The 22,621-nt window shown below is 42.1% G+C and overlaps 1 protein-coding gene across 2 annotated transcripts in view; it reads left to right on the forward strand.

The window, feature by feature from the left end:
- Window positions 1-22,621, forward strand: part of ZCCHC17 (zinc finger CCHC-type containing 17) — a 30,002-nt gene that overhangs the window by 193 nt on the left and 7,188 nt on the right. The window contains exons 2-7 of one of the 2 annotated variants that reach the window (XM_019548031.1): window positions 2,152-2,304; window positions 6,120-6,177; window positions 7,947-8,047; window positions 10,947-11,038; window positions 11,842-11,942; window positions 16,257-16,396. In XM_019548031.1, the coding sequence (XP_019403576.1) occupies window positions 2,170-2,304; window positions 6,120-6,177; window positions 7,947-8,047; window positions 10,947-11,038; window positions 11,842-11,942; window positions 16,257-16,396 (627 nt within the window). In that variant the 5' untranslated portion in view covers window positions 2,152-2,169. Of the gene's footprint in view, window positions 1-2,128; window positions 2,305-6,119; window positions 6,178-7,946; window positions 8,048-10,946; window positions 11,039-11,841; window positions 11,943-16,256; window positions 16,397-22,621 lie in introns of both variants that reach the window. The other variant, XM_019548029.1, reaches the window with a different exon arrangement.

Here is a 22,621-nt window from a genome sequence, read left to right on the forward strand (position 1 = left end):
AGCCCAGGCTGCACGTCCTTTTCCATGCTTGACGCACAGTTGCTGTGACTCGGGTGGTGACTTAAAACTCAGCTCGTCTTCTCGTCCCAGCGGTGGGGGAAGGGTTGATTTTTTTTTTTTCCCCCCCACTCTATTAAAAAAAAAATCTCCAAAACCCGCCGGTATTTCTAGCAACCAAAAAGATGACACCTGTGGGAGGGGAGAGGGCAGCTCTGTGCCCGTGCCCAGCCTTTGCCCCTTACTCCTGAATCACCCCCCAGGGCGCTTTGTGTCCAAAAGTTTGTCCAACATCTTTCCCAGCTACACCCGTTGAGTCAGGGAGGTGCATGCACTACCCTGCCCCGGATCTATCTAGGCAGGTGGTCCAGTAAAAGATATTAAAATGTCCTTATATTACAAAAAAAAACCCCCCCACACAACAAAAAGCCCTGATAGCCTGGGTTTAGGTATAGTTCAAGGAACAGTAAGGAACAAGCATCAAATATTAGAAGAATGTTATTTAGGGAAGTGAGAGGGGGTGATATGGCTGCCAGTTGTCTTTTCAATGCCTTTACAGCGTGGGCAGGTGAGTCTGGCCCCTGGGCCAGTTCCACCTGGGAGTGGACTCCATTTCTCACGAGCCCCTGCCTGTGCAGGGGCCAGTTTCCATGGAGACTCCCACAGCAGCCAAGATAGGTGGGCTGAGGTTTCCAGGAAGACCAGCCCGTGAAGTGCTAGCAGGAATGGCAGTGCCAGCCTCTTTTTGAAGGGAGCTGCGCTGTGGGCAGCAGCAGTGCGAGCTCAGCTGCTGCTGCCTGTGCATCTTGGAGGGGGGACTATGGGGCATTTTGGGGTGTCTATAGCTGCCCCTGCTGGCAGGGTGCACCTGGGCTCCAGAGTAGCTTTAGGATCTTGCAGCAGTGACAGTGGGGTCTGGAGGCAGGGCAGAGCCATGGTCTTTAACTGGGCTCCAGAGCAGCTTTGCACCCAGCACTGCTGGGCCCAGTTTCCATGGGAACCTTTACAGAGTGGCTGCTGTTGGGGTCTCCATGGAAACTGACCCCAGCCACATGGGTGGGGGCTTCTGGGAAATAGAATTCAGCTCCCAGCTGGATCCCGCGTTTTGCCCACCCCTTTTTTTACAAGATAGTCTCTGCAGTGTCTCCTGGTAAGTGTTTTTTAACAGTGATTCCCCAAATATGCCTTTGATAGTCTTGTGCTATAGGTAGTAGGAAACTATAAATAGATGGGACTAGTGGCTTTTAAAACAGGTGGGCAAAGCTTACAAGTTACCAGATCCATTTTCCAGCTGTGGGTAAACTCTATGTTGCATTTCACTGTGTACAATAAACCTTAGAATATCTGTACATGGGTGGATCATGGGGCTGTGGCTCATCAATACCGCCCCAGAACCTATGGGGTGAATGCTGCCATTGCTTACCTCACTCACCCCCTTGCCTGCCACCAAAATCAGCAGTGTGGAGGAGGTAAGCAGTAGTGTTCATCCCTGGGTTCCAGAGCCATGTCAGTGCAAGCTCCTCCAGCCTCTGTACTGACAAGTGGCTGAGCTCAGAGAACTGACTCACTGCACATGCACTACGCAGCTGAAGGGGGATACGACTGCACTCTCTAGCTTGGTCCTGTGTATATGACACTTATTGTTCAGATGCTTCAGAGAGCTCCCCAGAAGAGGGTAATGTTGTATTCCCTTTTCATAGGAAGGAGGTACGCAGGTGTATTAGTGACTTGCTTGTTTTTCATGTAGCGAACCAGGATTGGCCAACCTCTACATGCAGAGGCTACCTGTGCTGCAACAGTGCAGGTCGGGCAGGGGATAGTAGCACAATAGCAGATTGGGAAGGGTGCGGACCAGATTTGTGGCATGCCTGCCAAAAAGGTTGACCACCATTGCTGTAAACTATTGACAGCACTAGTAAAAAGAACCCTGGTCACTGGGCTCATTCCTTACCCACTGACATTTACTGCTATATTGTACAAGGTAATCCCATTACAGTGATGGGGTTTTCAGAAACCAAATTGTATTGCAATCATACCAAAGTGTGCATGTAAACTTTCCAAAAAGGCTTCCATATGTGCTATTTTAATCATTTAGGACAATATTTTTCCATGAGTTGTCTGTGCATTTCAGTTATGAATGTGGTCGCTCCACAGAGGAATACCATCTATTGAATGAAACTGAAGTCAGATGGAAGAATAGGAATGAATTTTGGAGTGCATACTTCTGAGAGAACTTCCCTAATGAAGTCTGTGAGATTTGAGACCATGGAGACATTGCCTGAACTCTATGAAATTTTCCAAGGAGAGGTATGTATTGTCACTGCTTAGAGTTAGACAAAAATAGGGAAGGCATGAATGACTTGGGATACTAGGGGTAGCTATGGGTCTTTCCCTTTTTAAATTTCCAGTTCAGAGTTATCCTTGGTTACCAGTGGGAAAGCAAACAGATGTAGAAGTAGCTAGATAGCCTATGTAAAATCATCTGCTCTTGTGTCAGTCTAGTCTTATTAAGAGAGAGCTATATTTATGGATGTTATTACCATTACAGATATGCACTTGAATCTTGTCTTAGCATTTTCAGTATGAAGATAAGGCAGGCACAGGATACTGAGAGAGAGATTTCTCTCTCAGTTTAGAATAAATGCATGTCGGTGAAGGGAATTTGTTTATGAAGATCCTGTACTGTGGACAAAGAGAGGACTTCAATTTACAAATAAGTTTCAGTGCTGACAATGCAGCACCTTCACAGGTCCAGAAGCTGAAGAAAAATATAGGAACTAATTAATACTTAGTATTGTAAATATTTACTATACTATGTTTTGTGGTGGTGGTTTGAGCTGTTGACTTGCTTATTTCCTTAGATATCATCCAAATAAAACTATAAGAAAACTGCATTGCTAATAGAAAACCCTCTCTTCTTAAGGAGTAATGACTGCTATTTTAAGACGATTAGCTAAATTGTGTTTTCCTAAATGAGAGTTTTCTTATCCAGCAGGAAAATATGTATCCAGAGATTTTCGAGATGATGATTTCCTCATGCAAATCTTTAATCTTTTGACTCAAATTTGAGAGAGATCTTGAAAATGTTATTGTTTTAATTTTGGTGCCATTTGGAGCGTGGGGATAAAGCTTTCTATTTTGCCTCATGCTGTGAGACAATGTGACTTTAGCTATTAAAAGCTGATAGCAGCTATTAAATCCAGCGTGCAGTCTGTTGCAACCTGGAGTTCTGAACTATTCTAATATTTATAAAAGCCTAAGTCTGTCTGTCTGTCATACTTTATTTGCACTCTGATTGGCTGTTTGTCAGCCTATCGGGGTGTTCCAAGCATGGAGAACTGAACAGAGCAGGGCTGGGGGGAGCCAAGGCCTCTGCTACCCCACCCTGCTCCCTGCAAGCTGGGCCGAGGACTGGACAGGGGGCGGAGAAGCCGAGGCCAGCAGCACTGGCCTCGGCTCCCTCATCCCACTCCCTGCAATAGGCAGAACAGTGGTGGCATGGGGCATTAGGTAGTGGCACTCCATCCCAGACCCCTGCCCCTCCACCCCCTGTCATTCTTGCTAGTGTACAGTAAAAGCCCCGGTATCTGGCATTCTACTAGCCAGAATACTGTATTAACTGGATTTTTCCAGCCGGCTGGGAGGACGGGGGGGGAAAGCTTGCACGTGGTGGCTGCCACCACCCCTTGCCATCCTGTGCTTCCACCAGTCTGCATCTGGCTGAAACATCCACCCTGCGCTGCTGCTGCTCTGTGTCCAGCCAAAAACTGCCAACCTCAGGTAATCTGAATTTTTAGATACCTGGCACCCCCCATTCCCCACTTGTTGGATAATAGGGCTTTTAGTGTACTACAAAGGGCTCGCTCCAGCTGTTAGTGACTGAGTTTAACACCAAAACGTGCAGTTCCCTTCATATTTTTCTAATAAAAAAAAAAATTAAAACTGACCTGACATTGTTTGAAAATTGTCATTGGAAGAACCCATCTCCAAATACTAAAGAGAAAAGAAGGGGTAGAGTTTAAGGTGCAGGCAGACATAACACTTGGTCTATTCCACAAACTGATTTGGGAATCTGTTCACAATTGTCCTGGTTTAGAATTGTCCATGCACATACCGACACAGGTTCCAGGTGGAACAGTCACCTTTTTAGGCATGAGTGCTGTCACTATGGCTCCTGGTGGTAATTTATACCCATCCTGGAGCAAGTGGCCCAGTATCCCCTGCGTAGGGAAGGGAAGACCCTGATTGTGTGGATGCCAGGGAAGAAGAAGAATTCAGTTGCCCATAACTGCAATTTTCTAATTCTTCTCTCACTGACATGGAGTTTCAATAAAGAGCAATTGAGTTCAAGAAAGATAATTCCTGCATATTACCAAAATCTGTGTGGTGGGACCCTGACTGGCTGCTTTCCTCCCAGGAGCATGTTCTTCCAAGATATTCATGTATTTATTTCAATTCCTGGTACTGTTCCAGTGTTTGGTACGTCACAGGTTCCTTTGGGAAGGAGGGGAGGCCAGTTGAGAGGGAGTAGGGGGGAGATACCAGGATGCCTTATTCTCCTCTCTCAGGGGCTGGGTGATCTAGAGGGCTGTAAGGTCTCTGGCCCAAGATACTGCATTAAGAACATTTTCCTGAGGGGTGGCCAGGTAGGAAGGAGGTGTCTGCCTTGCTTCTTGGTCCTAGGGAGCTGGATATTCTGGGCTTGCCCAGGTTCTCCACAGATTTGAAGCAACAATTTTGCCCTAACCTGCCTATCAGTCTCTTTCCATTTGGGCCATTGCAGGCTGATTTGAGGTGGCTAGGTAGATGGAAGGGGTACCTCTGCTTGCAGGTTCCCCAGGATGCTGGGTGCTCTGGTGGGCTTTTCAAGTTTTCCATGTTAGTTGCTGAAAATGGAATGGAATTGTGACCAGTTTCCTGGGGCGAAAGTGCTGTTAAACACACTGAGACTGGGCAGCCCCTGGAAATGCAGAAGTAGTGATACCCCCTCTAGCCATCGTTCCCTCCCCATCGACACCCAGATCAACTTGGATTGCCGCCAGAACTTGGTCAGTTGTCACTGATGGAATAAAACTGACAAGTGGCTTGGAGGAAAAGTACTGTTCAAAATTTGCAGACACATTGGATGGCCTCTCTGGAAACCCAGGAGCAGAGGTATTCCCTTACATACCTGATCCCTGACCCCTCCTTCAGCCAGAATTAGCCTGTGATGGCATAGACTGGATCAAATGCAGGGACTATTGGTTAGGGCAATAAAGTTCTGGCTGCATACCAGAGTAGCCAGTTGCTCTGTGGGGGTTGAGTGCTGGGGTGGGGGAGCTGAGGAGTGGTACAGTGTATGATGTCTGGAGGACTGACCAGACACTAGTCATAGAAAGCTTGGTGTCGGCAAATAACCCCAAGCCAGTTCAAAGAGGATCCATTCAGAATAGTACCTGATTTTTTTTTTTTCCCATGAGCTTTAAACCATTCTAAATTGGCTTGTGCATCTGAATGCTTGCAGTTTAAACCACATTTAAAAACAGTTTAAGTGTTATGTCTGTCTGTAACCTTAGTGTATTCTTCATCCACTGGCATTGGAAGAAGGGGTGGGCAATTATTTGAGCTGGAGGGCCATTTAAGGAGTTTTGGTGAGCTGCTGAGGGCTGCAGTCAATCCTCTCTGGCCATTGTCAGAGCTTGAGGAGGGAGGGCTATTTCACAGCCCTGGAAACACTTTAGCTCTTTTTAAAACTACAGATCAACGCATTGATACCAGTCTTCAGAACAGCTAGGATTTCAGCATTAGTTGAGCAGGAAAGGGAAGGCAGGTCACTTCTTTTAAAATTGTCATGTCCTTGCTCTATGTAGCCATAACCCTGGAAAAAACATTTTTCCCCTAATATTCTAACTTTGCAAACAAGGTGCATATTGTATTCCAGGACATGCAAGAAAATGTTATACTTTTCCTTGTTTCAAAAGCATATACTCTGATGTAGTTTAGCAAAAAGTAGATTAGTAACTACACAAACCAAGTAAAGGAGGAGAAAGAGAATGGTAGTGAAGGAAATTATTAAATGAAAGAGAAAATTGGTGTAATAAACAAGATCTTTCAGTCTGTGCTTATATTGATTTTTCTTTTAGGTTGCTACTGTAACAGAATATGGAGCATTTATAAAAATTCCAGGCTGCAGAAAACAAGGTTTGTTTCTCCAGACTTAGTTCCATGCTGGTTTGATTAATTCATACAATTATCTCTTTGCTGAAGGACTTGGCAGCTTTTAGAAAACTGAAAATCTGCCTGTTGCCTGCATCTGCCTATTTGATTTACTGGTTAGCTAGGAAAACTAGATTTCAGTTAGAGAGAGCTGATGATTGATTATTTATTTATTTATTTATTTTTATTTTTAAGTGAGATCTTAAGCCTAAGCAGAGGCATTTAGGAGTCCAGATATTATGGTGCTGGTACTGTGCCTACTGTTTCCATTAATGCTAAAAACACTCATTTAACATTGCTCAAATAAGAACAAGTGCATTTCTTGGTAATTGCAAGATGTCATTGCGAGACATTATAAGGCACTAGGCAGAAACAGCCCTTTCTTACAGATTCATGATCCTGAATAGTTTATTTCCCCAGTGAAATGGAATTTGGAGGTAGAAGGAAAACAGTGTTGATCAGTCATTGATTTTTGCCTCAAGTGCCCCTGCAATTAAAACAAAAAAAGGTCTAGGCTTTTCTGTTTAGTTTTAATGTTGTTTCTGCCTGTTAATATGTAAGACTTGCACAAATAGATTAAATAAGCTATGCAGAGGAAATAGAGGATCTTGCTGTGCAGGCAGGACTGTCAAATGCATGAAATAAAAAAGGGGCTGGAGGAGATTTATTTTTTTCCTTCTAGTTTTGAATTGGAGTTAGAGGGTACTGTTTATACTGATAGTAAGTAGAAAACTTTCAGCTGGAGAAATTGGTGGTATCCCACTGAGGTATGGTTTATGCTCTGTACAATAACTTAACTGGCAAGGTGAGGTTATAGTTTCATTTGTTTGAGTCTCAGAATAAATGTATATGGTTTATTCCAGTTAAAGGAAGATCTTTTTTTTGAGCCTTCAAGCCTAAGTGAGGGTCCTCAAACAGTAGGGATTCTTAATAGCTTTGGCATTACCAGCTAAGAATTATGCTGTCGAGCCTTGAAATGAACTGCTTGTTCTTCCACAGCTGTGTCGGCTCTGCTGAATTGACAGAATGGATGCTAATGAGTGTCTGTTAAGTGAACACTCTCATAGAGCAGCCAAATAACACGAGTAAAAAGGCACTGCTTCCAGGAGTTATCTTTTGGACCAGTAGCACTATAAGATCTAAAATAAATAACCTTCTATTTTTCTTCTCCCATGAGAGTTTGTTTTTCACTTAAGAGTTGTTGACATTATTTAGTGCAACTGATACCCAGTCCTGCAGCCCTTAGGATATATCTTCTTGATGTCATCAGGAGTTCTGAATCAAATGAGTCAGCTCTTGGTTGCTGCAAGTATCTTGTCTTCACGCAGCTCATTGTTGAATCGGAACACAAGTTCTGCATACATCTTGATGCACGCACAGGCTGCAGATCAGGTTCTTGGAGGAAATTACCTTAAGCGTTTTTGATATTGGGACAAATTGAGCATATATTTAAATTGTTGGATTCTCTTTTGACGAGAACTATTCTCCTCTGAGATGTTCTGAGATGTATGGTGTTTTGTGAGTCTGGAATGGATTTGGGGGTTTCGATAGCTGCATTTTGTTTATATATAATTTTAAAAGATGATCAAATCAGACTCGATTACCTACTTAAATCTTCATTCTGTATGTTTGCACTGGTGAAAGAGCCAGATATTTCATTCTGCTTAAGTGTATTCCTGGATTTGTTGCTGTCTCCTAGAGGACAATATTTGTTCAACCAATAATGTGTTTTATTCCCTCAAAACTACTTATAGGTCTTGTTCATAAAACCCACATGTCATCCTGCCGTGTGGATAAGCCCTCAGAGATGGTGGATATTGGAGACAAAGTGTGGGTGAAACTTATTGGCAAAGAGGTAAAGTCAATCCTGATGTCTTAAGCAATTTTGTTACTGAGAAGAATTTTACAACTACAATCTAATAGTATTCGTGTTAGTAGAAGCTTAGGTCTCTAACTTTCCCTGGTTCACGATAGGATCTGGTGTAAAATCAGATGAACCATAATCTGTTTCAGATGAGATCTAAATAAATAATCTTTTATCTGTATTGTATGGCATTGTATAGCATCAGATTAGGAATCGTATCTTGGTAAAAATGTCTCTTTTCTTTCTCTGCATGTTAAAAGTGTAGCCTGTTGTTCATTGGTTAAACTTTTACCTGCTGAGTAGCTCCATTACTTCTGTATGGTAAATTTATAATCTATGAAGGTATTTTAGGATTTATAAGAAGAAAAGGTGTGATATGGCTACTAGAAAGGACAGTGGGTTCATTCCTGGCAAAAATGGAGAATTCTCTTAATTCTGCTTGAGAGAATAATATATTCCTTTAATTCTGCTAAAGGTGATTTGCAGAATTTTAAAAAATATGACTTGTACCTTTTTGCTGCTTTTTGTACAGGAAGTTTGCTGAGAGATCTGTGCCGTGTTAATTTTTTAAGGGTTGTGCTTGTCTAGTGACAGATTGTTAGATATTACTTCTGTATTAAAACATAGAGACTGACTGGAGAGCTGCTAAAATGACAATATTGTAAGAACTGAAAGAGTAAGTGTTGACCAAGCCTATGTAGAAAGGATTTTGGTCACTAATCAGACTTTTTTTTTTTTTTTAAAGGAATTTTAAAGCAGAACTGACTATTTTAAATGGTTCACACTTTGGAAAAGGTTGTTACACAAATTCAACAACCCCTTCCCTTTGAGAGCCTGAGAGCTACCATTGTTAAGCTATCTGCAGATCTTTCAGAAATTGGAGAATATCAGACAGAGAACAAAATCATTTTTCCCCCCAGTGGTTTTTCAGCAAACCTTATTTATATGTCCTAAAGAAGCAAAAAAGAAAGGTGTTAAATCCTTCAAAGCTCACTTCTTACAATTTTTAGCCTTCCTACTGGCATGTAAGCCCCTCTAGAAAATTGTAACCTTTGTCCTCATCGGCTTTTTTATTCTTTATAAAACATACCTTCTGAATTGTTGAGCTCCTTGCTTTTCTTTGGGAGGTGAAGGGAAGATGGATAATAAGGGTAGAACAACTTACTGAAGCATTACTTACCATTGTGATTCTGTTTGAATGTGCATTTTGTGAACAGATAATGAAATATACCTCCAAGATTTGGCTTGACTGCAAACTTAGTTCGACCAGGGCTGCACTGTAGTCTGCACAGTTACAGATCACACACTAATGATGCTCCTCGGTGAGCATCTACCATATTTACTTGAATCTAAGATTACCCTGAATTTAAAACGGCCCCCCAGTTATTCAGTTGTAGACACGGAAAATTTATAAAGTTGGTTTAATCTTTCTTGTCCAGAATCTACTTATTGGAAGGTCCCCTTAAATTCATTTCTTCCTACTGGTGCAACAGGGAAAGTAGTAGCAGAGAAAGCAGCAGCCAGGAGCAGGGGCAGGCAGCCTGCCCCATGCCCTTTGTTGCCCCCCTTCGTCCCTGCACCCTGTGCCTTCTCCTGCCTATCAATTGTGTCCCCCTTTTGTGCCTGCCCTTCTCCTCCGTACTTTTGCAGCTTCTTTTGCGCTGTCTCTGCTGGGGACATGGAGCACCAGCCAGGCCAGGCTCCAGCTTTGGCCTCCAGGCCCAGTGTGGTTGTGTGTGGAGCTGTAGCAGCAACCCTGTTGCTCTCTGCACCCCTTCCCTATGCTCTCCCTGTGCTGCATGCCCCTTCCCTGCCTCTTGCTCCACACTCCACTTCACCTGTACCCTACAAACCCCTTTCCCTGCATTCTGCTCATTCCATGCATTCCTTCACTCATATTCCTTCTGCCACCCCTGCCCAGGACCATGTGCCTCTTCCCCATGTGCTGTGACTACATATTGTTTCCCATTGCTTCCCCCTGCACCGTGAGCCCTTTCCCCATATGGGATACAGGGAGGAGCATTGGTGAAGGGTATGCGTGTGGGGGGACCATGGAACAAGGGGTGCTCCTCATGTCCTTTCCCCTGTGCTGTTTCCTTGCACTTGTGTCCCTGTTCCTACTTGTTTTGCTGTGCTTATCCCTTCCCCTGGAATCCCCCTCTGCCCTTCCCCTCCCCCATGTTCCTCCAAGCACCCCTTACTTGTGCTCTGCCATGGACCCTATAGCCACATGCACCACTCTGGCCACCCCCTGGAACTGCAGTAGCTGCTTGCCTGGCCTGTACTCTAATGTATGATGAGAGGTTTTTTCCCCCCCATGTGATGAATTGTGGGAGGGAGGTGGGGTATGACACCTTGCCTTATATTCAAGTAAATATGTTAAAAGGTCACATACTACATGAAACCCACTCCTGTGAGCTAATACGAAGATCAGGAGTTTATTAGGATTTGGAAAAGTATAAGCCTTTAATACAGATAATTAGAATATTCCCAGTTATGTAAGGGTATACAAAGGTGTAAGGGATATAAAGTCTCAGAGAAGAAGACAACCACAAACTGTCTAGTCCAGGAAGCAACTTTTCTTGTGGGCAGGTTATTTAATATCCCATTTAAGAGTCATCTTGCACCTTTTCCCCTGGCTATAATTAAAAATGGCAAAATTGATCATTCGCGTATGGTTTTTTTTTTCCTGAGATAAGTTAATGGACTTGAGTATATTGACAGTGCTACCAGTTGTAAGTACAACTGAAATACGTTTGTTATGATAAACATGTTGATGTAGATCTGTACCAGAATAGCACACATTTCTGTGCTAGGTGACAGATTTCTTTGTGGTCCCTAGTGGTAATTAACACTGCTGTCTTTCTCCCTACGTGTTTGTTTCTTTCAGATGAAAGATGACAAGTTGAAGCTGTCTCTTTCTATGAAGGCTGTCAACCAAGGAACAGGAAAGGACCTAGACCCAAACAATGTTTCCCTTGAGTAGGTAAATCTCCTGAGCTGGATATAACAAGCTGGCCAGATTGCTCTTGTTCACACTTTCCTCTCTGTAGTTCCCTGCTCCCCTGATACAATGTGACCCATTTCTCCTGCCATTGAAGGGTTAGGACCAATTATCCCTCCAGCCCATTTGTGACGTAGGTGGAGACATCACCAAAAAATGTTCGCTCAGTCCTGTTGTCAGTCCCTGCCAGCCTGTGCACAAAGCACTGCAGGCAGGTCCCAAACCTCGTATTTGACAGCAAAATATTATTTTTCCTAATGACACTTTTGAGGTATCTTTCTTCATATCCTGAAGGCTGTATTCATGCTACCACTGTGGGTTTGGGTTTGATTTTATTGTTAACATGCAGCCCTACTAAATTGGACAGATGCATCAAAGTCTCCTTGCTTGCTCTTTACTGTGGCTCTATTTAATTATTTCACTCTGGTTAACATGCATCTGTAACTGTGTTAAGGTTGAGTATCTGTGAGGTAGCTTTGAGAACAATGGCTTTATACAAGCTGGCTATACAAGTTGCCTAAATTTTGTAAATTAATAGTGAAGTGTAACCTATTTTACCCAGAAACAAACAAGCGGACATTATATTAGTTTTCTGTGCCTTATTCCTACCAAGTACTTCCTCAGCTGCATTAAGTAGAACATTACCTTTTAGATGCCAGCTGTGGATTTAAATGTTTGTCTTTAAGCAACTGTTTGAAAACTCAGACAAAAGTTTCCAAGCTAATACAGGAAATTGAACATAAGCAAGACCATAGGTAAAAATAATCTCTTGTTTTTCCAGACAAGATGAACGGAAGAAACGTTCATTCAGAGACTACACTAGTCAAAAGATCACCCTTGAAGCTGTTTTGAACACCACTTGCAAGAAGTGTGGTTGCAAAGGTATGCTTGTATACTCATTTTTGTGGTATTGTGCTCTTGTTTTTGTCTGCTATAGCCAGAAAGTGACTATAGTTGAAACACTATTTCCTTCTTTCTTGCTTTAAAGATTGACTGTAGTTTACAAACTTGGGTAACAGGGAAGAGCTGTATTTTTTTTTCCTATTATTTTTGTATCTGATGTTGCCTAACCCCTTGCAGATAAAACACTTGTAATTTCATCTGTTTTGATATTTGCTACTTATCTAAATTTTTTTTGAAGTTCATTTTTCTCTTCCACATATAGTACAGTGTTTCACAGATAAGATACTGTTTTTTTATTGTGCAGTTAAGAAAATGAGACTTTTTGCCCTCTTCACCACTTAACCAACCTGTCCACACCCATAGTTATACTGCTTTAAATGATGGAGGGGACTTACAGGTCATGAGCCTGTATCGGCTGTTTTGTAGGTATTAGTTTCATCTGTTTGCTCCTGTCCCACAGTAAGTGAAGCTGAACTGCAGTGATTTACCACTGAAAGAAACAGAGTACTTTATTGCAGTTTAGATTTCCATTTCCCAGGATAGAGCAGATAGATAAAAACAGTAACAACAAATTCAGCTAACCCTTCCTCCTTTAGCTGCTTTAATTGTTTCATCTCTTCATGCCTATGCCAAGGGAAACAAATGGAACAGTTTAGTTCCATCACTTAGTAAGAACAGGATGCATGTAAATGGTTGCTTTAGAATAAAAAATGAGCAAGTTTAAGAGGAAGGTTTTTGTGTTGGGGTTGTGGAGGAAGTGAATCTTGGTTTAACAGATGATTTTCTTAATTTGCTGTGATTTGTCGTGGTGTTGTTGATGTAGTCTGTAGTCCAGCAACATTAGCTCTCAGTTAAAGATGCTGATTACATGTGGGATTTGTATCCTGCCCTACTTTATCTCGTGTTGGTCATTAGATAATGATTGTGTTGGACTTCATGCTGTGCTAGGAAAAGTTAATAAGCATGGGCTTAAACATACTTTCTGTTAATAAAGATGGATCCCCGGCCAGTGAAGATAGCCAAATGCTGCTAGAAAGCCTTCTTTTATGTTACATCCCTACCTAGTTCAGATATATATTTTCAATGGTTTTGTTCCATCCCTAATGGCCAGGCAATCTGTGTTGGCAGGAGCTGTTTTTAGAGCTCAGCAATTGATCTGTAAATTGTTATCTCTGGGGCAGATTCAGAACAAAGCTGGTTTTCAATTGTTATTTTTATGACTTTAGTGTCACTTAAGAGGCTTCCTTGACATTGATTTAAGCCCTCTGCTTTATGCTCCCTTTGTTGCTTGAAGCCCCTGTCCTGGCAAGTCTCTGCTATATCTTTCTGTTCAGACACCAGGATATTTGTTTTGCCTGATTAACACAGGTGACTTAAGAGGGTTTATATTCGCTATCCCCAGGTTGCTTAATGAGTGAATATTAAACATTGAATATTAAAGGACATGTGCAGTGTAACACTTCTTATTGCTGCACTTAATAATGAAAGCTTTGCTAACAGTAATTTAAATGCCTGAAATTCAGGGGAGGAAATGAGATGCTATTTTCATAGTGTTGTAAAGTGGATCAGGTCTACTTGGGTTCAGTTTCCAAGCATTATGTTTTATGTATAATAAACATGCATGCAAACATACTCAACAGAGCTATGGTTGACTCACAGCATAGAATAGACAGATATAATAGTTTTATAGATATCAAAGGATGCCAGTATAAGCTGTTATGAAGTAACAGCTTCATCATGTTTGGTTCTGTTGCACTACAAATGTAGCAAAACTGCTCCCAGCTATCGCCCTACTTCATTTAGGTTCAAAGGCCTAGCTAATTTGTTGTCTGCATGCTCCTGTAGCAGCCATATAGCTAGATTGGAACAGCTGATGGTGTCCCTTCATAAAGTAGTTAAAATATGTTTGTCCATCTCTAAATGAATCAAAGCATGTTTTTCTTCTAAATTACATGTTAAATGCCTGTTGATCATATAGGCCTGATTATTTCAGTGTTTCACAAAAATGAACTATTTATCCTCATTTCACAAGGGAGGAAACAGATAGATGATACAACTTGCCCTGGGTCATCCAACAAGCCAGTGAAGAGGCAGGACTAGACCTTTTGTCTTCTGAGTTCCTGTCCAGTTATCTGGCCACTATACCACACTGCCTGAAAGCCTGCATTTGCATGGTATCTAAATTCTCTCCTGTCTCTGGAGCACAAAACAACCCCTGAATGGAGATTCTAAATCTTTATTTTATTTTATTCTGAAGTACTAGAGGGTTGTGGCCTCTGCAAGCTATGTGCACTGTATGCATATTAGAGGCTCAGTACATTATGGCATCTTCTCTACATGCTTCTCTCCTAATATATCAGGGACTTGCTACAAGTCCCAGACCTATTCCCTTGTGCTCAGGAGTTCTGTAGTTTCTGTTTTTTCCCCCTTCGGTATGTGTTGGGGCTTTTGTTTACCTTGTTTGTTCTTTGTGCCAGGGTCCCTCATTCACCTACTGCCTCCTCACCTTTCTTATGTCCTTTATTCCTGGGGGAGAAATTTTAGAGTCACCATTTTCTGCTAAAATAGGAGAATGAGCAGAGCTGAAATGGAGATGTGGAACTAATAGTTGTCCCGGTCAGTGTGCTGTTGCACAGACAATGACATGTGGTCAAAGCTGCTGGCTTTGCTAACCAGATGGTAGGGGCACCAGGTATAACCTGTTTTTCCTCCTGTTCTTTTCAATTTTTAATCAATCAACAGGTTCCTGGCCATTTGTGCTTAGAACATTCCCTGAAAAGTTAGAATTAACTTAAGATATCATTCAAAAGTTGTGAGATGGGGAAACACCATTGAGATGAGCTTAGACCTAGTTTTCCTCAGTTGGTTGCAGGTACTAATCCTTTCCTCTGTCCCTTTTGAGTAAAAGATGCAAGGTGGGGTTACTAACACAGGCTATTCCAACTGATGAGCAAATGCTCTTGTACTCTGCACATGGTGTAACAAAATCAAATAGATGTAATGGTCACCCCCATCAGTATCCAGCAGTTTCAGAGAGTGCTGGGCAAGTATTTTGTAGTTCATTATTTACCCTAACCCTAGATTCAGTCAAATGCACTTTTGACAGACGCTCACAAGGAGCTCTCACACCAGTGGGGGTGTCCTTCAGCTCCAGGCCCCTCAGCTGTCTGCTACTTGACTGCTGAAAATAGACTGAGATGTGCCACAGAGCCAACTTTTTGGCCCAGGGTATCTCAGTTTTACCTGTCTCACCCATGTCCGGCCAGCTCTTGACAGAAGAGATTTTGCCAGCTAGAAAGATCATGCCCTTTTCTGCTCTTGTGCTCAGAAATTACACGTCCCCTCCTTCCATAGAAGAGGCCTGTCTGCATGGGGAAATGCTCTGAAATCATGCTTGCCACCAGCAATAAGTAAGCTATAAGGAATGGGAAAGGGATTTATTGTAAAAATGAGCGCTCCTAAGAAATCAGTAACTGTATGTTGGGATACAGACAGAAATATAAGGTTCAACAAACAAAAGAAAATATCAGAGCAATTATTTTTCTTTATCTCTGCATCTTAGCTCTAAGCTCTAAGAATTCAGCTTTCATTTTTGTCCAAGCCAAGATCTTTTCCCAGACTCTCAGCCTGCATTGCTAAGCTAAGTCACTGGCAGACTAAAGCACTTTACACCCAGGAAACTTTAGACAAAGTTTTGCTGATGGAGCAAGGCTGAAGTATGGTTTCTTATTTAGCTATTTACATACATCTGAAGAATTCTCAGGAAGCATGTGCATCTCACTCTGGTCTCAGTGGTCAAACAAGAGACAGCAGAGAGGAGTTTGCGACAGAAGAACACCTCTGTAGGTATGAGAACCCCCTGAATGTCTCTCTCAAAGGTGCATCTGACTGAATTTGGGGTCAGGATGTGTTGCAAGAACTCCACTGGACTGGGAACTGTATAAATGCATAGTGAGACAGTCTCTGCTTTATGGAGTTTACACTTTAAATAGCCAGATAATAGAGTGGTTGGGACAGACGAGGGAGTATGGAGAAGGGAAGAGTTCTGCCCAGGCAGCTCCATGATAAAGGGGAGTCGCCCACTGCATTCCTTTGGTCTTGATAGGATGTAATGTCATTTCAAGTGATATTTCTATAGTTTTAAAATCGGCATACTGAAATGACCACTATAGAAATGGTGTCTAATTTTGAATGTTCACGTTGATCCTGGAAAGGAGTTCCCCACTAAGGAAGGGTTTGACTTTTTTTTTCTCCCCGCCCCCTTCCCCCCGCTTTTCAAACATTGCTTTGCAGGTCATTTTGCCAAAGAATGTTTCATGCAGCCTGGAGGGACCAAGTACAGTCTGATACCAGAAGAGGAGGAAGCAGCAGAAGAATGTGAAGGAGATAAAAAGCCCAGTCAGCCTGACAGTTCTTCGAAGAAAAGAAAAAAGGTACAAGGTTTATTCCTCCTATTGTAGTTGGATGCAGAAGTGTGTTCCAGGTGACAAACATCACTCCGGGGAACATGTTAACCTATAAAGAAAAATAATGAGCAGGCAGCTCGGTAGCTTGGAAAAGGGCGGTGGCTGGGTTTTGTACAGTTTCTGGGGAGAAACAGGAAAACTTTATGCAACTTTTCAAGTTATCCTTAAGCTAGTTTCATAAATTCACCTTGGTTATTTCTAAGGTCCCTGCTATCCTAGTATGTAGGCATTGAGACAGCTTACAAACATAACCCCCACCCCACAACAGAGCTTTACTTTAAACCTACCATGTCTCCATGCTGAGCCCAGCACACAGCCAGAAGAGGCATCGTGGTAATTTGATCCAGCTTGCCCAACATCTATATAGATCTATGCACTTCAGCGGGGCTTTTTTGGTGTTATAACTAAATCAGCTTTAGATAAAAGCATCAAAGAACGCTGCTGAAGCACACAATCTATACAGATGCTGCGGAGCCAAGTTGAACTAATGCACTGCCTCTTCCAGTAAAGAAATTTTTTTTTCATGTCTGTCAGCAGCATGAGTGGTTTTTACAGTGAGGAAGGGGGATGTCTTACTGTCCAGCCCCCAGTCTGGTCATATTTAAATTGCCTGGCTCTCTGAAGTGGATCTCCTCTTGTCCCCTGGCCTGTCCCCACCAAACTAGCATTCTCTTCCTGTCCTCTGCATGTCTTTCTCCCCCCCCCAAAAAAAAAAAAAGTGCTAGGGTGGGGGACAGGGGTTAGGAACTGATATCATGACCAAACCTAAATGACCTATTTTCATCCACATGCAGGCTCATATTCCATCATATTTAATTGCCAGCTCTGAAACTAGAACTTGTTCTTTGTTTTTCTGTTTCACTTTAATTTATAACAAACGGGAGATAGAGATTATATCTATTACACGCTACTATTTGATGCTTCTGCTTTGATGCAGTGATCAAGTATATAGTAATATCCATTGTATCAGCCTTAGGCTGCAATGCAGCTCCTTCTGCTCTAGACCCCACTACATCGCCATATCAGCTTTAATTTGACATTTACTTTGTAACTCATTTCCCACAGCTGGGCCATGTAAGCCCCATTGTGTTACTGAAACCTCTGCTGTTCTGAGCATCTGAGTTAAAAACAGTGTGTCAGACTACATTGGAAGTATTTTGTAGAGTGCCTTTCATGTGTCATATTGTAGCCATATTGTTAATCTGTTTCCCCTCAACTTCCTCTTCCCCACTGCATTCTTATACCAAGGACATCTTGGATTTGAAGTTTTAGCTTACACAATTCTTCAGATAAAATAGACTAGCAAGAGAAACGTTTGAGACCAAGGCTTGTGCATTCTTTTCATTCTCTTCTCAGAAACAAATGATTGAACGGACAGTTCATTTATCAGGGAACTACAGCTCTGCCCCTTGCTCCCCACCCTTATCTCAAATTTTTGCTCTTGCCTTCCTGTTTGGGTTGTGTCATGTGGTTCTCCCTCTCAGGCCAGGCTGTGACATTGCAGTCTGTTATGATCAACCAGATTTACCTTGGCAGGCCTGAGTTCTGCTGTCCAAGAGGAGCCAGTGGTGGTAGACAGTGACAATGACTTTCTTACAGAAAAGTGTTGTTTAGTTATCACAGAACAGCAAAAGGGATTTTATGCTTATCTAGCCTATAGTCTCTCCATCTATAGGAGGAGCTAGTAGAAAAAAGCTTCTTATAGTACCTCTCCCAACTCTGAGACAGCTGGAGTCAGGATCAGTCTCTTCCCTTAATTTATCTTCAGTTTGGTTAGTCAGTTGGTCTGTCCGTCTCTTTCTCTTCTTGCTTTGTGCAGTCCTTTAAATGTTATATGTTCCTTTGGTCATTTCCTGTCTCCAAGAATGAATCACTTTTACTGCTCTATCACCCTTTGATCATTGGATACATGATATAGGATACCCACAGCTAATTGCTTTCCCAGTTGTCTTGGGTGTCTTTGTAACAAGCACTTGTTCCACGGGTGGCCACGATCCCCCCCGGTGGCTGCTCAGCCCCTTGCTCTGCCCTCACTCCTCCAGCTTGCTCCATTTCTCTTGGTCTACCATGCCTTTCTGTTCTTAGATTTTTTGAAAGGGAGGCTGCCCCAGGGCTCTCCAATCCCATGTTGGTATTCAGGTGTCTCTACTTTGTCTTATGGGCATATAACGTGGCTCTAACCACCCCTTACACCATGCCCATACCTTGCAGATGTCATCGTTCACTATTGAACTGTCTCTGGCTCTGCTCACACCTGGGCACTTTTTTCTGCTTGGCTGCTTCCGAGTGCAGCCCTGGATCCCTGACCCTGATCCTGCCTCTCCTGAGGCACTGGACCCCTGGCCCTGACTCCACCTTCTCTGGGCTGCGGGTGCCTGACCCTGTAGGTCTCTGGCTATGGTCTGTCCTGGACCTTTGGCTGCTCCTGGGCCTGCTTCTAGGCCAGTTGAGACTTCAGGGCTCCTTGGCCCCACTTGCTTCTCCTGGGCTACGAGTCACTGACTCTGCTTCTCTCCCTTTGCAGCCTACAGGTCCCTGATCCTCCTTGATCTCACAACCATCCACCACCTTATCCCAGCGTAGGTGTTTGCCAGGAGCCTGGCTGCAGCCCTGCTGTTCAGGAGTTTTTCACATCTTGGCTGCCAGAATCAGATCATGCCCCAGCTCAGGCTCTAGGCTTGTATCCTGTAAGCCTAGCCCCTTTTTGGGTTATGTAACTCCTGATTGCCCCTTGCAGCACCTCTAGACTGCTCCACTTGCAGTATGCCTTCACTTAAAGTAGCAGGAACACCAAGCCTCCTGTTACAGTCTGTCACATGATGTTCTCCTCTGGGAACTGTTGAGTTGCCTTTTTGTGTGTCTTTCCAGCAAGCCCCTTGTTAAAACTGTAGTAATATATTTGTACAGAGTATTCTCATAATTCAGTATATGACCACACGGAAAACTTTATCCTATGGACCTGGATGTATCCACATTCTTAAATTTAATATAGAGCAGTTCCATGTCACCATATTGCCATCTAATGAAATAGCCCTAGCTGTGGTTTAACCACAATTCCTGTCTCTAAAAGGGATATCTGGACATCCTTACTTTTTGGCATAATAGCGTAAGAATAAGATTAAAAGTCAGCCTTGGGTCCCTCCTATATTGAATGATTTGATAGATCTGCACTTCTTACTGTATGTAATGTAAAATGCCCAATACTTTGAGACAAAGTTTGCAGGCTGCATGCAGTATAAGAAATGGGACATAGCATTGTAACTGGGATGTTTGTAAAAGGGTGAGTTGATATTATCAGTTTTAATTTACTATGAAAAGTGTAGATATTGTAGTAACAAAGCACCAAAGATAACAAAAAGTATTATGAAAGATACCTCAAAATGTTGTTGTTTTAAATGCTTTAACTCTTAAATTCTTTTTGGACTCGGGAGGGCAAAAGAACCTTCTTCCTCTGAAAAAATGATATGTTCTAGCCAGGCTGAGCTGTTGTAGGAGGGACACATGCTTTAAAAAAAAAAAAAAGTGGAATCTTGTGTTGCTTCCCCAACCATCAGATTTACCCTCTAGAAGGGGTCAGCTATACCCAGGAACAAAAATGAATCCCCTTTAACTGGACATCCAAGTGGAACAAGTTTTCTTCTCAAATGTATTGGATCATTTTCATTCCTAGTGTTTGACTTCAGTGGAATTATATCGTAAATAAATATGACCCATTAAGGCCGTTTGTCTGCAGATTCATTCTGTGAATTCCCCCTCTGTGAAGTAGTTCCTGGAATTCTTCTTGCATATGTTCCCTTTTCACTGAACCCTGCACCTCCTTAATCCCCATCTGTTTGATAACCTCTGGGGTCATCAGGAATAACTCTGCTAACCCTTAGCTAGCGTAAATACTTGTTCTGCCATTTCCTAAGTGTTTCCGGTCTCAGAGTTAAATCCCATTCTTTTCAATCCCTCTTCACATTTAAGCTTCTTTCCTTTCACCTGCTCAGTCTGCTGTGCTCTCTGGAGCTTTGCTACATTTTTCTTCATATGGAGAGCAGCACACTGGACTATGTTACTCAAATGTGGTCTAACTAGTATTTTAAAAGGAATGGAATGATATAATTGGATTTACATAATGGAGGTCTTGCTGAAAATGATATCAGGAGTAAGTCTAGCGGGGATACTCTAATTTTTCGCTGAGAGCCACAAAGGTATTACGGTCTGAATATAATAGTTGAGACCCCTGGATTTCTCATATGGAAAGAACTACCAAGTCTTTACAATAAGAGCTTCGTTCCCCACTACATCTTGTTTGGCTGTTTAAGCTACTTGGCAAACTGCGGGTTTCCTTGCACGCTGAAATTAAATACTTTTAAGTAGAATAAACTGGTCTTACCTTCTTAAAAAATAGCCTAAGAACAGGGTGGCACTGGCTCACAGGTGACTTTACAAAAGAGTTAGAATGGGATTACATAAGTGTGTGTGTACGTGTGTGTGTGTGTGTGTGTGTGTGTGTGTATATGCACACTTCCAAGCTGCAACTTCAAAGATCTCTTCCTTGCTCAATCATATATGTTCTCTTGTTTGCCAGTTTCCAAAAATCTGTAAACTGTACTTTATAGGTGAATTTAAGTCTGATTGGCTCCAGTTTTGAGGAAGATGCAGGCCCAAATTAGGCTTGAAGAAAAACATATCTTAATACATCAAGTTGCACATTTGTTCTGTGTGTCTCAGTCTCTGAGCATCTTTGAATCTGGACCCCATTTAACAAGGAAAAGGAAAGTCCCCCCCTAACTTCTGATTCTACAGACTCAACCTGAAAACCAAACACCTAGCTAAACTTCTGGCTTATTTGCATTATCACCAAGAAACTGGTTTAGAAGCCAAATTCTCCACAATAGAACTTCTTTGCTATGCAGAAATTTAGCATTTTTCATAACTTGTTCTTTCATAAACAGAAAACCAGGCTGGTTGTGTCCAGATTGCTGTCTTCAGCCATTTTGTCTCCATTTTGCCTCATTATGAATGAGAGAGCTGCTGAATGTAACTGTTTGCTATTAATGTAGTTATACAAGGACTGTCTGTTAATGCCTCTCCACCTTCACAGAAAAAGAAATGCTTTGATTTCTCACCAGCGTAAGGCCACTCGATATCTACTACCTCGTACTCTCTGTTCTATTGCTAACACTGAAAAGATTGTGATGGGACATCCTGTAATATTTTTAGCCTTTGGCATGTTGAAAATGTTTCCCAAGCCCTTGAATGAAAGAACAGTTCATCCATAAGGTTAGCTAATGCTGATTCAACACAATCATAGAGAAACTTTTCTTTATCGCCTCCGCTTTTTCTGAAGATTTAACTCTTAATCTTCAGGTTTTCTTTGAAATACTGTTCTAATGCACTGACTCTGTTTTTTAATCTTCTCCCTTCAGTTTTGTGTTTTTTTGTTTTTTTTTTTTTTTTTTAACTAATTCAATGGAAAATTAAAATGCATGAAATAAGCAACTCATTGTGCCTGTGTGGACCTATGACAGTAGTTACAACTAAGGATCTTCCTATTTAATATTTTAAAAACGTATAGGTCATCTTGAAGTAGACTTGATGCTTTGTGTGCCTGCCTAAACTAGTGATTCTCAGCCAGGGTGCCAGGGCACCCTGGGGTGCTGTGAAGTCCTTTTAAGGGTGCTGTGCAATATTAGCACTGTTAAATATATAAATGATTAGCAGGGTAAACCTAGGGATTTTGAATAGAAATCCATGGTTGTCAGCATTTTGACCTGTTGTGGTCTATCTGTTCTTTGCGGTAGAATTGTTTTTATTTTCCATAATGAAAAAAAATGAGTGAAAACTTAAGTTTAAGAACTGGCATTTTCTGAGGAACGTCTTGAATCTAAAGAAGATTGGGAACTATTGGCTTAAGGACTCAAACTTACTGGGAATGTTACTTTTGTCACAGTTCTCCTCCCTCTGCTCCCTCCCCCTTGGTATCACCAAAATATTTGCATCTCCAAACCTGGGGTAAAAGACTTTATTAAGGGGGTGTTCAGAAACCAGGGTAAGTCTGGATTGTCTCTGCAGTGTGAAGTCTGAAGATTTCGTATGCGATGCTATACAACTTTCACTCCATAAAAGCCGTTTAGGCTTATTTTCTTCCCACTACCTCATTCTCTTTTCACCACTTTGTCATCTTTATTCATTCTGCTGCTTGTG

Source organism: Crocodylus porosus, unplaced genomic scaffold (assembly GCF_001723895.1).
Source record: "Crocodylus porosus isolate Cpor-Errol unplaced genomic scaffold, CroPor_comp1, whole genome shotgun sequence".
In the NCBI taxonomy this organism is placed as follows: Eukaryota; Metazoa; Chordata; order Crocodylia; family Crocodylidae; genus Crocodylus; species Crocodylus porosus.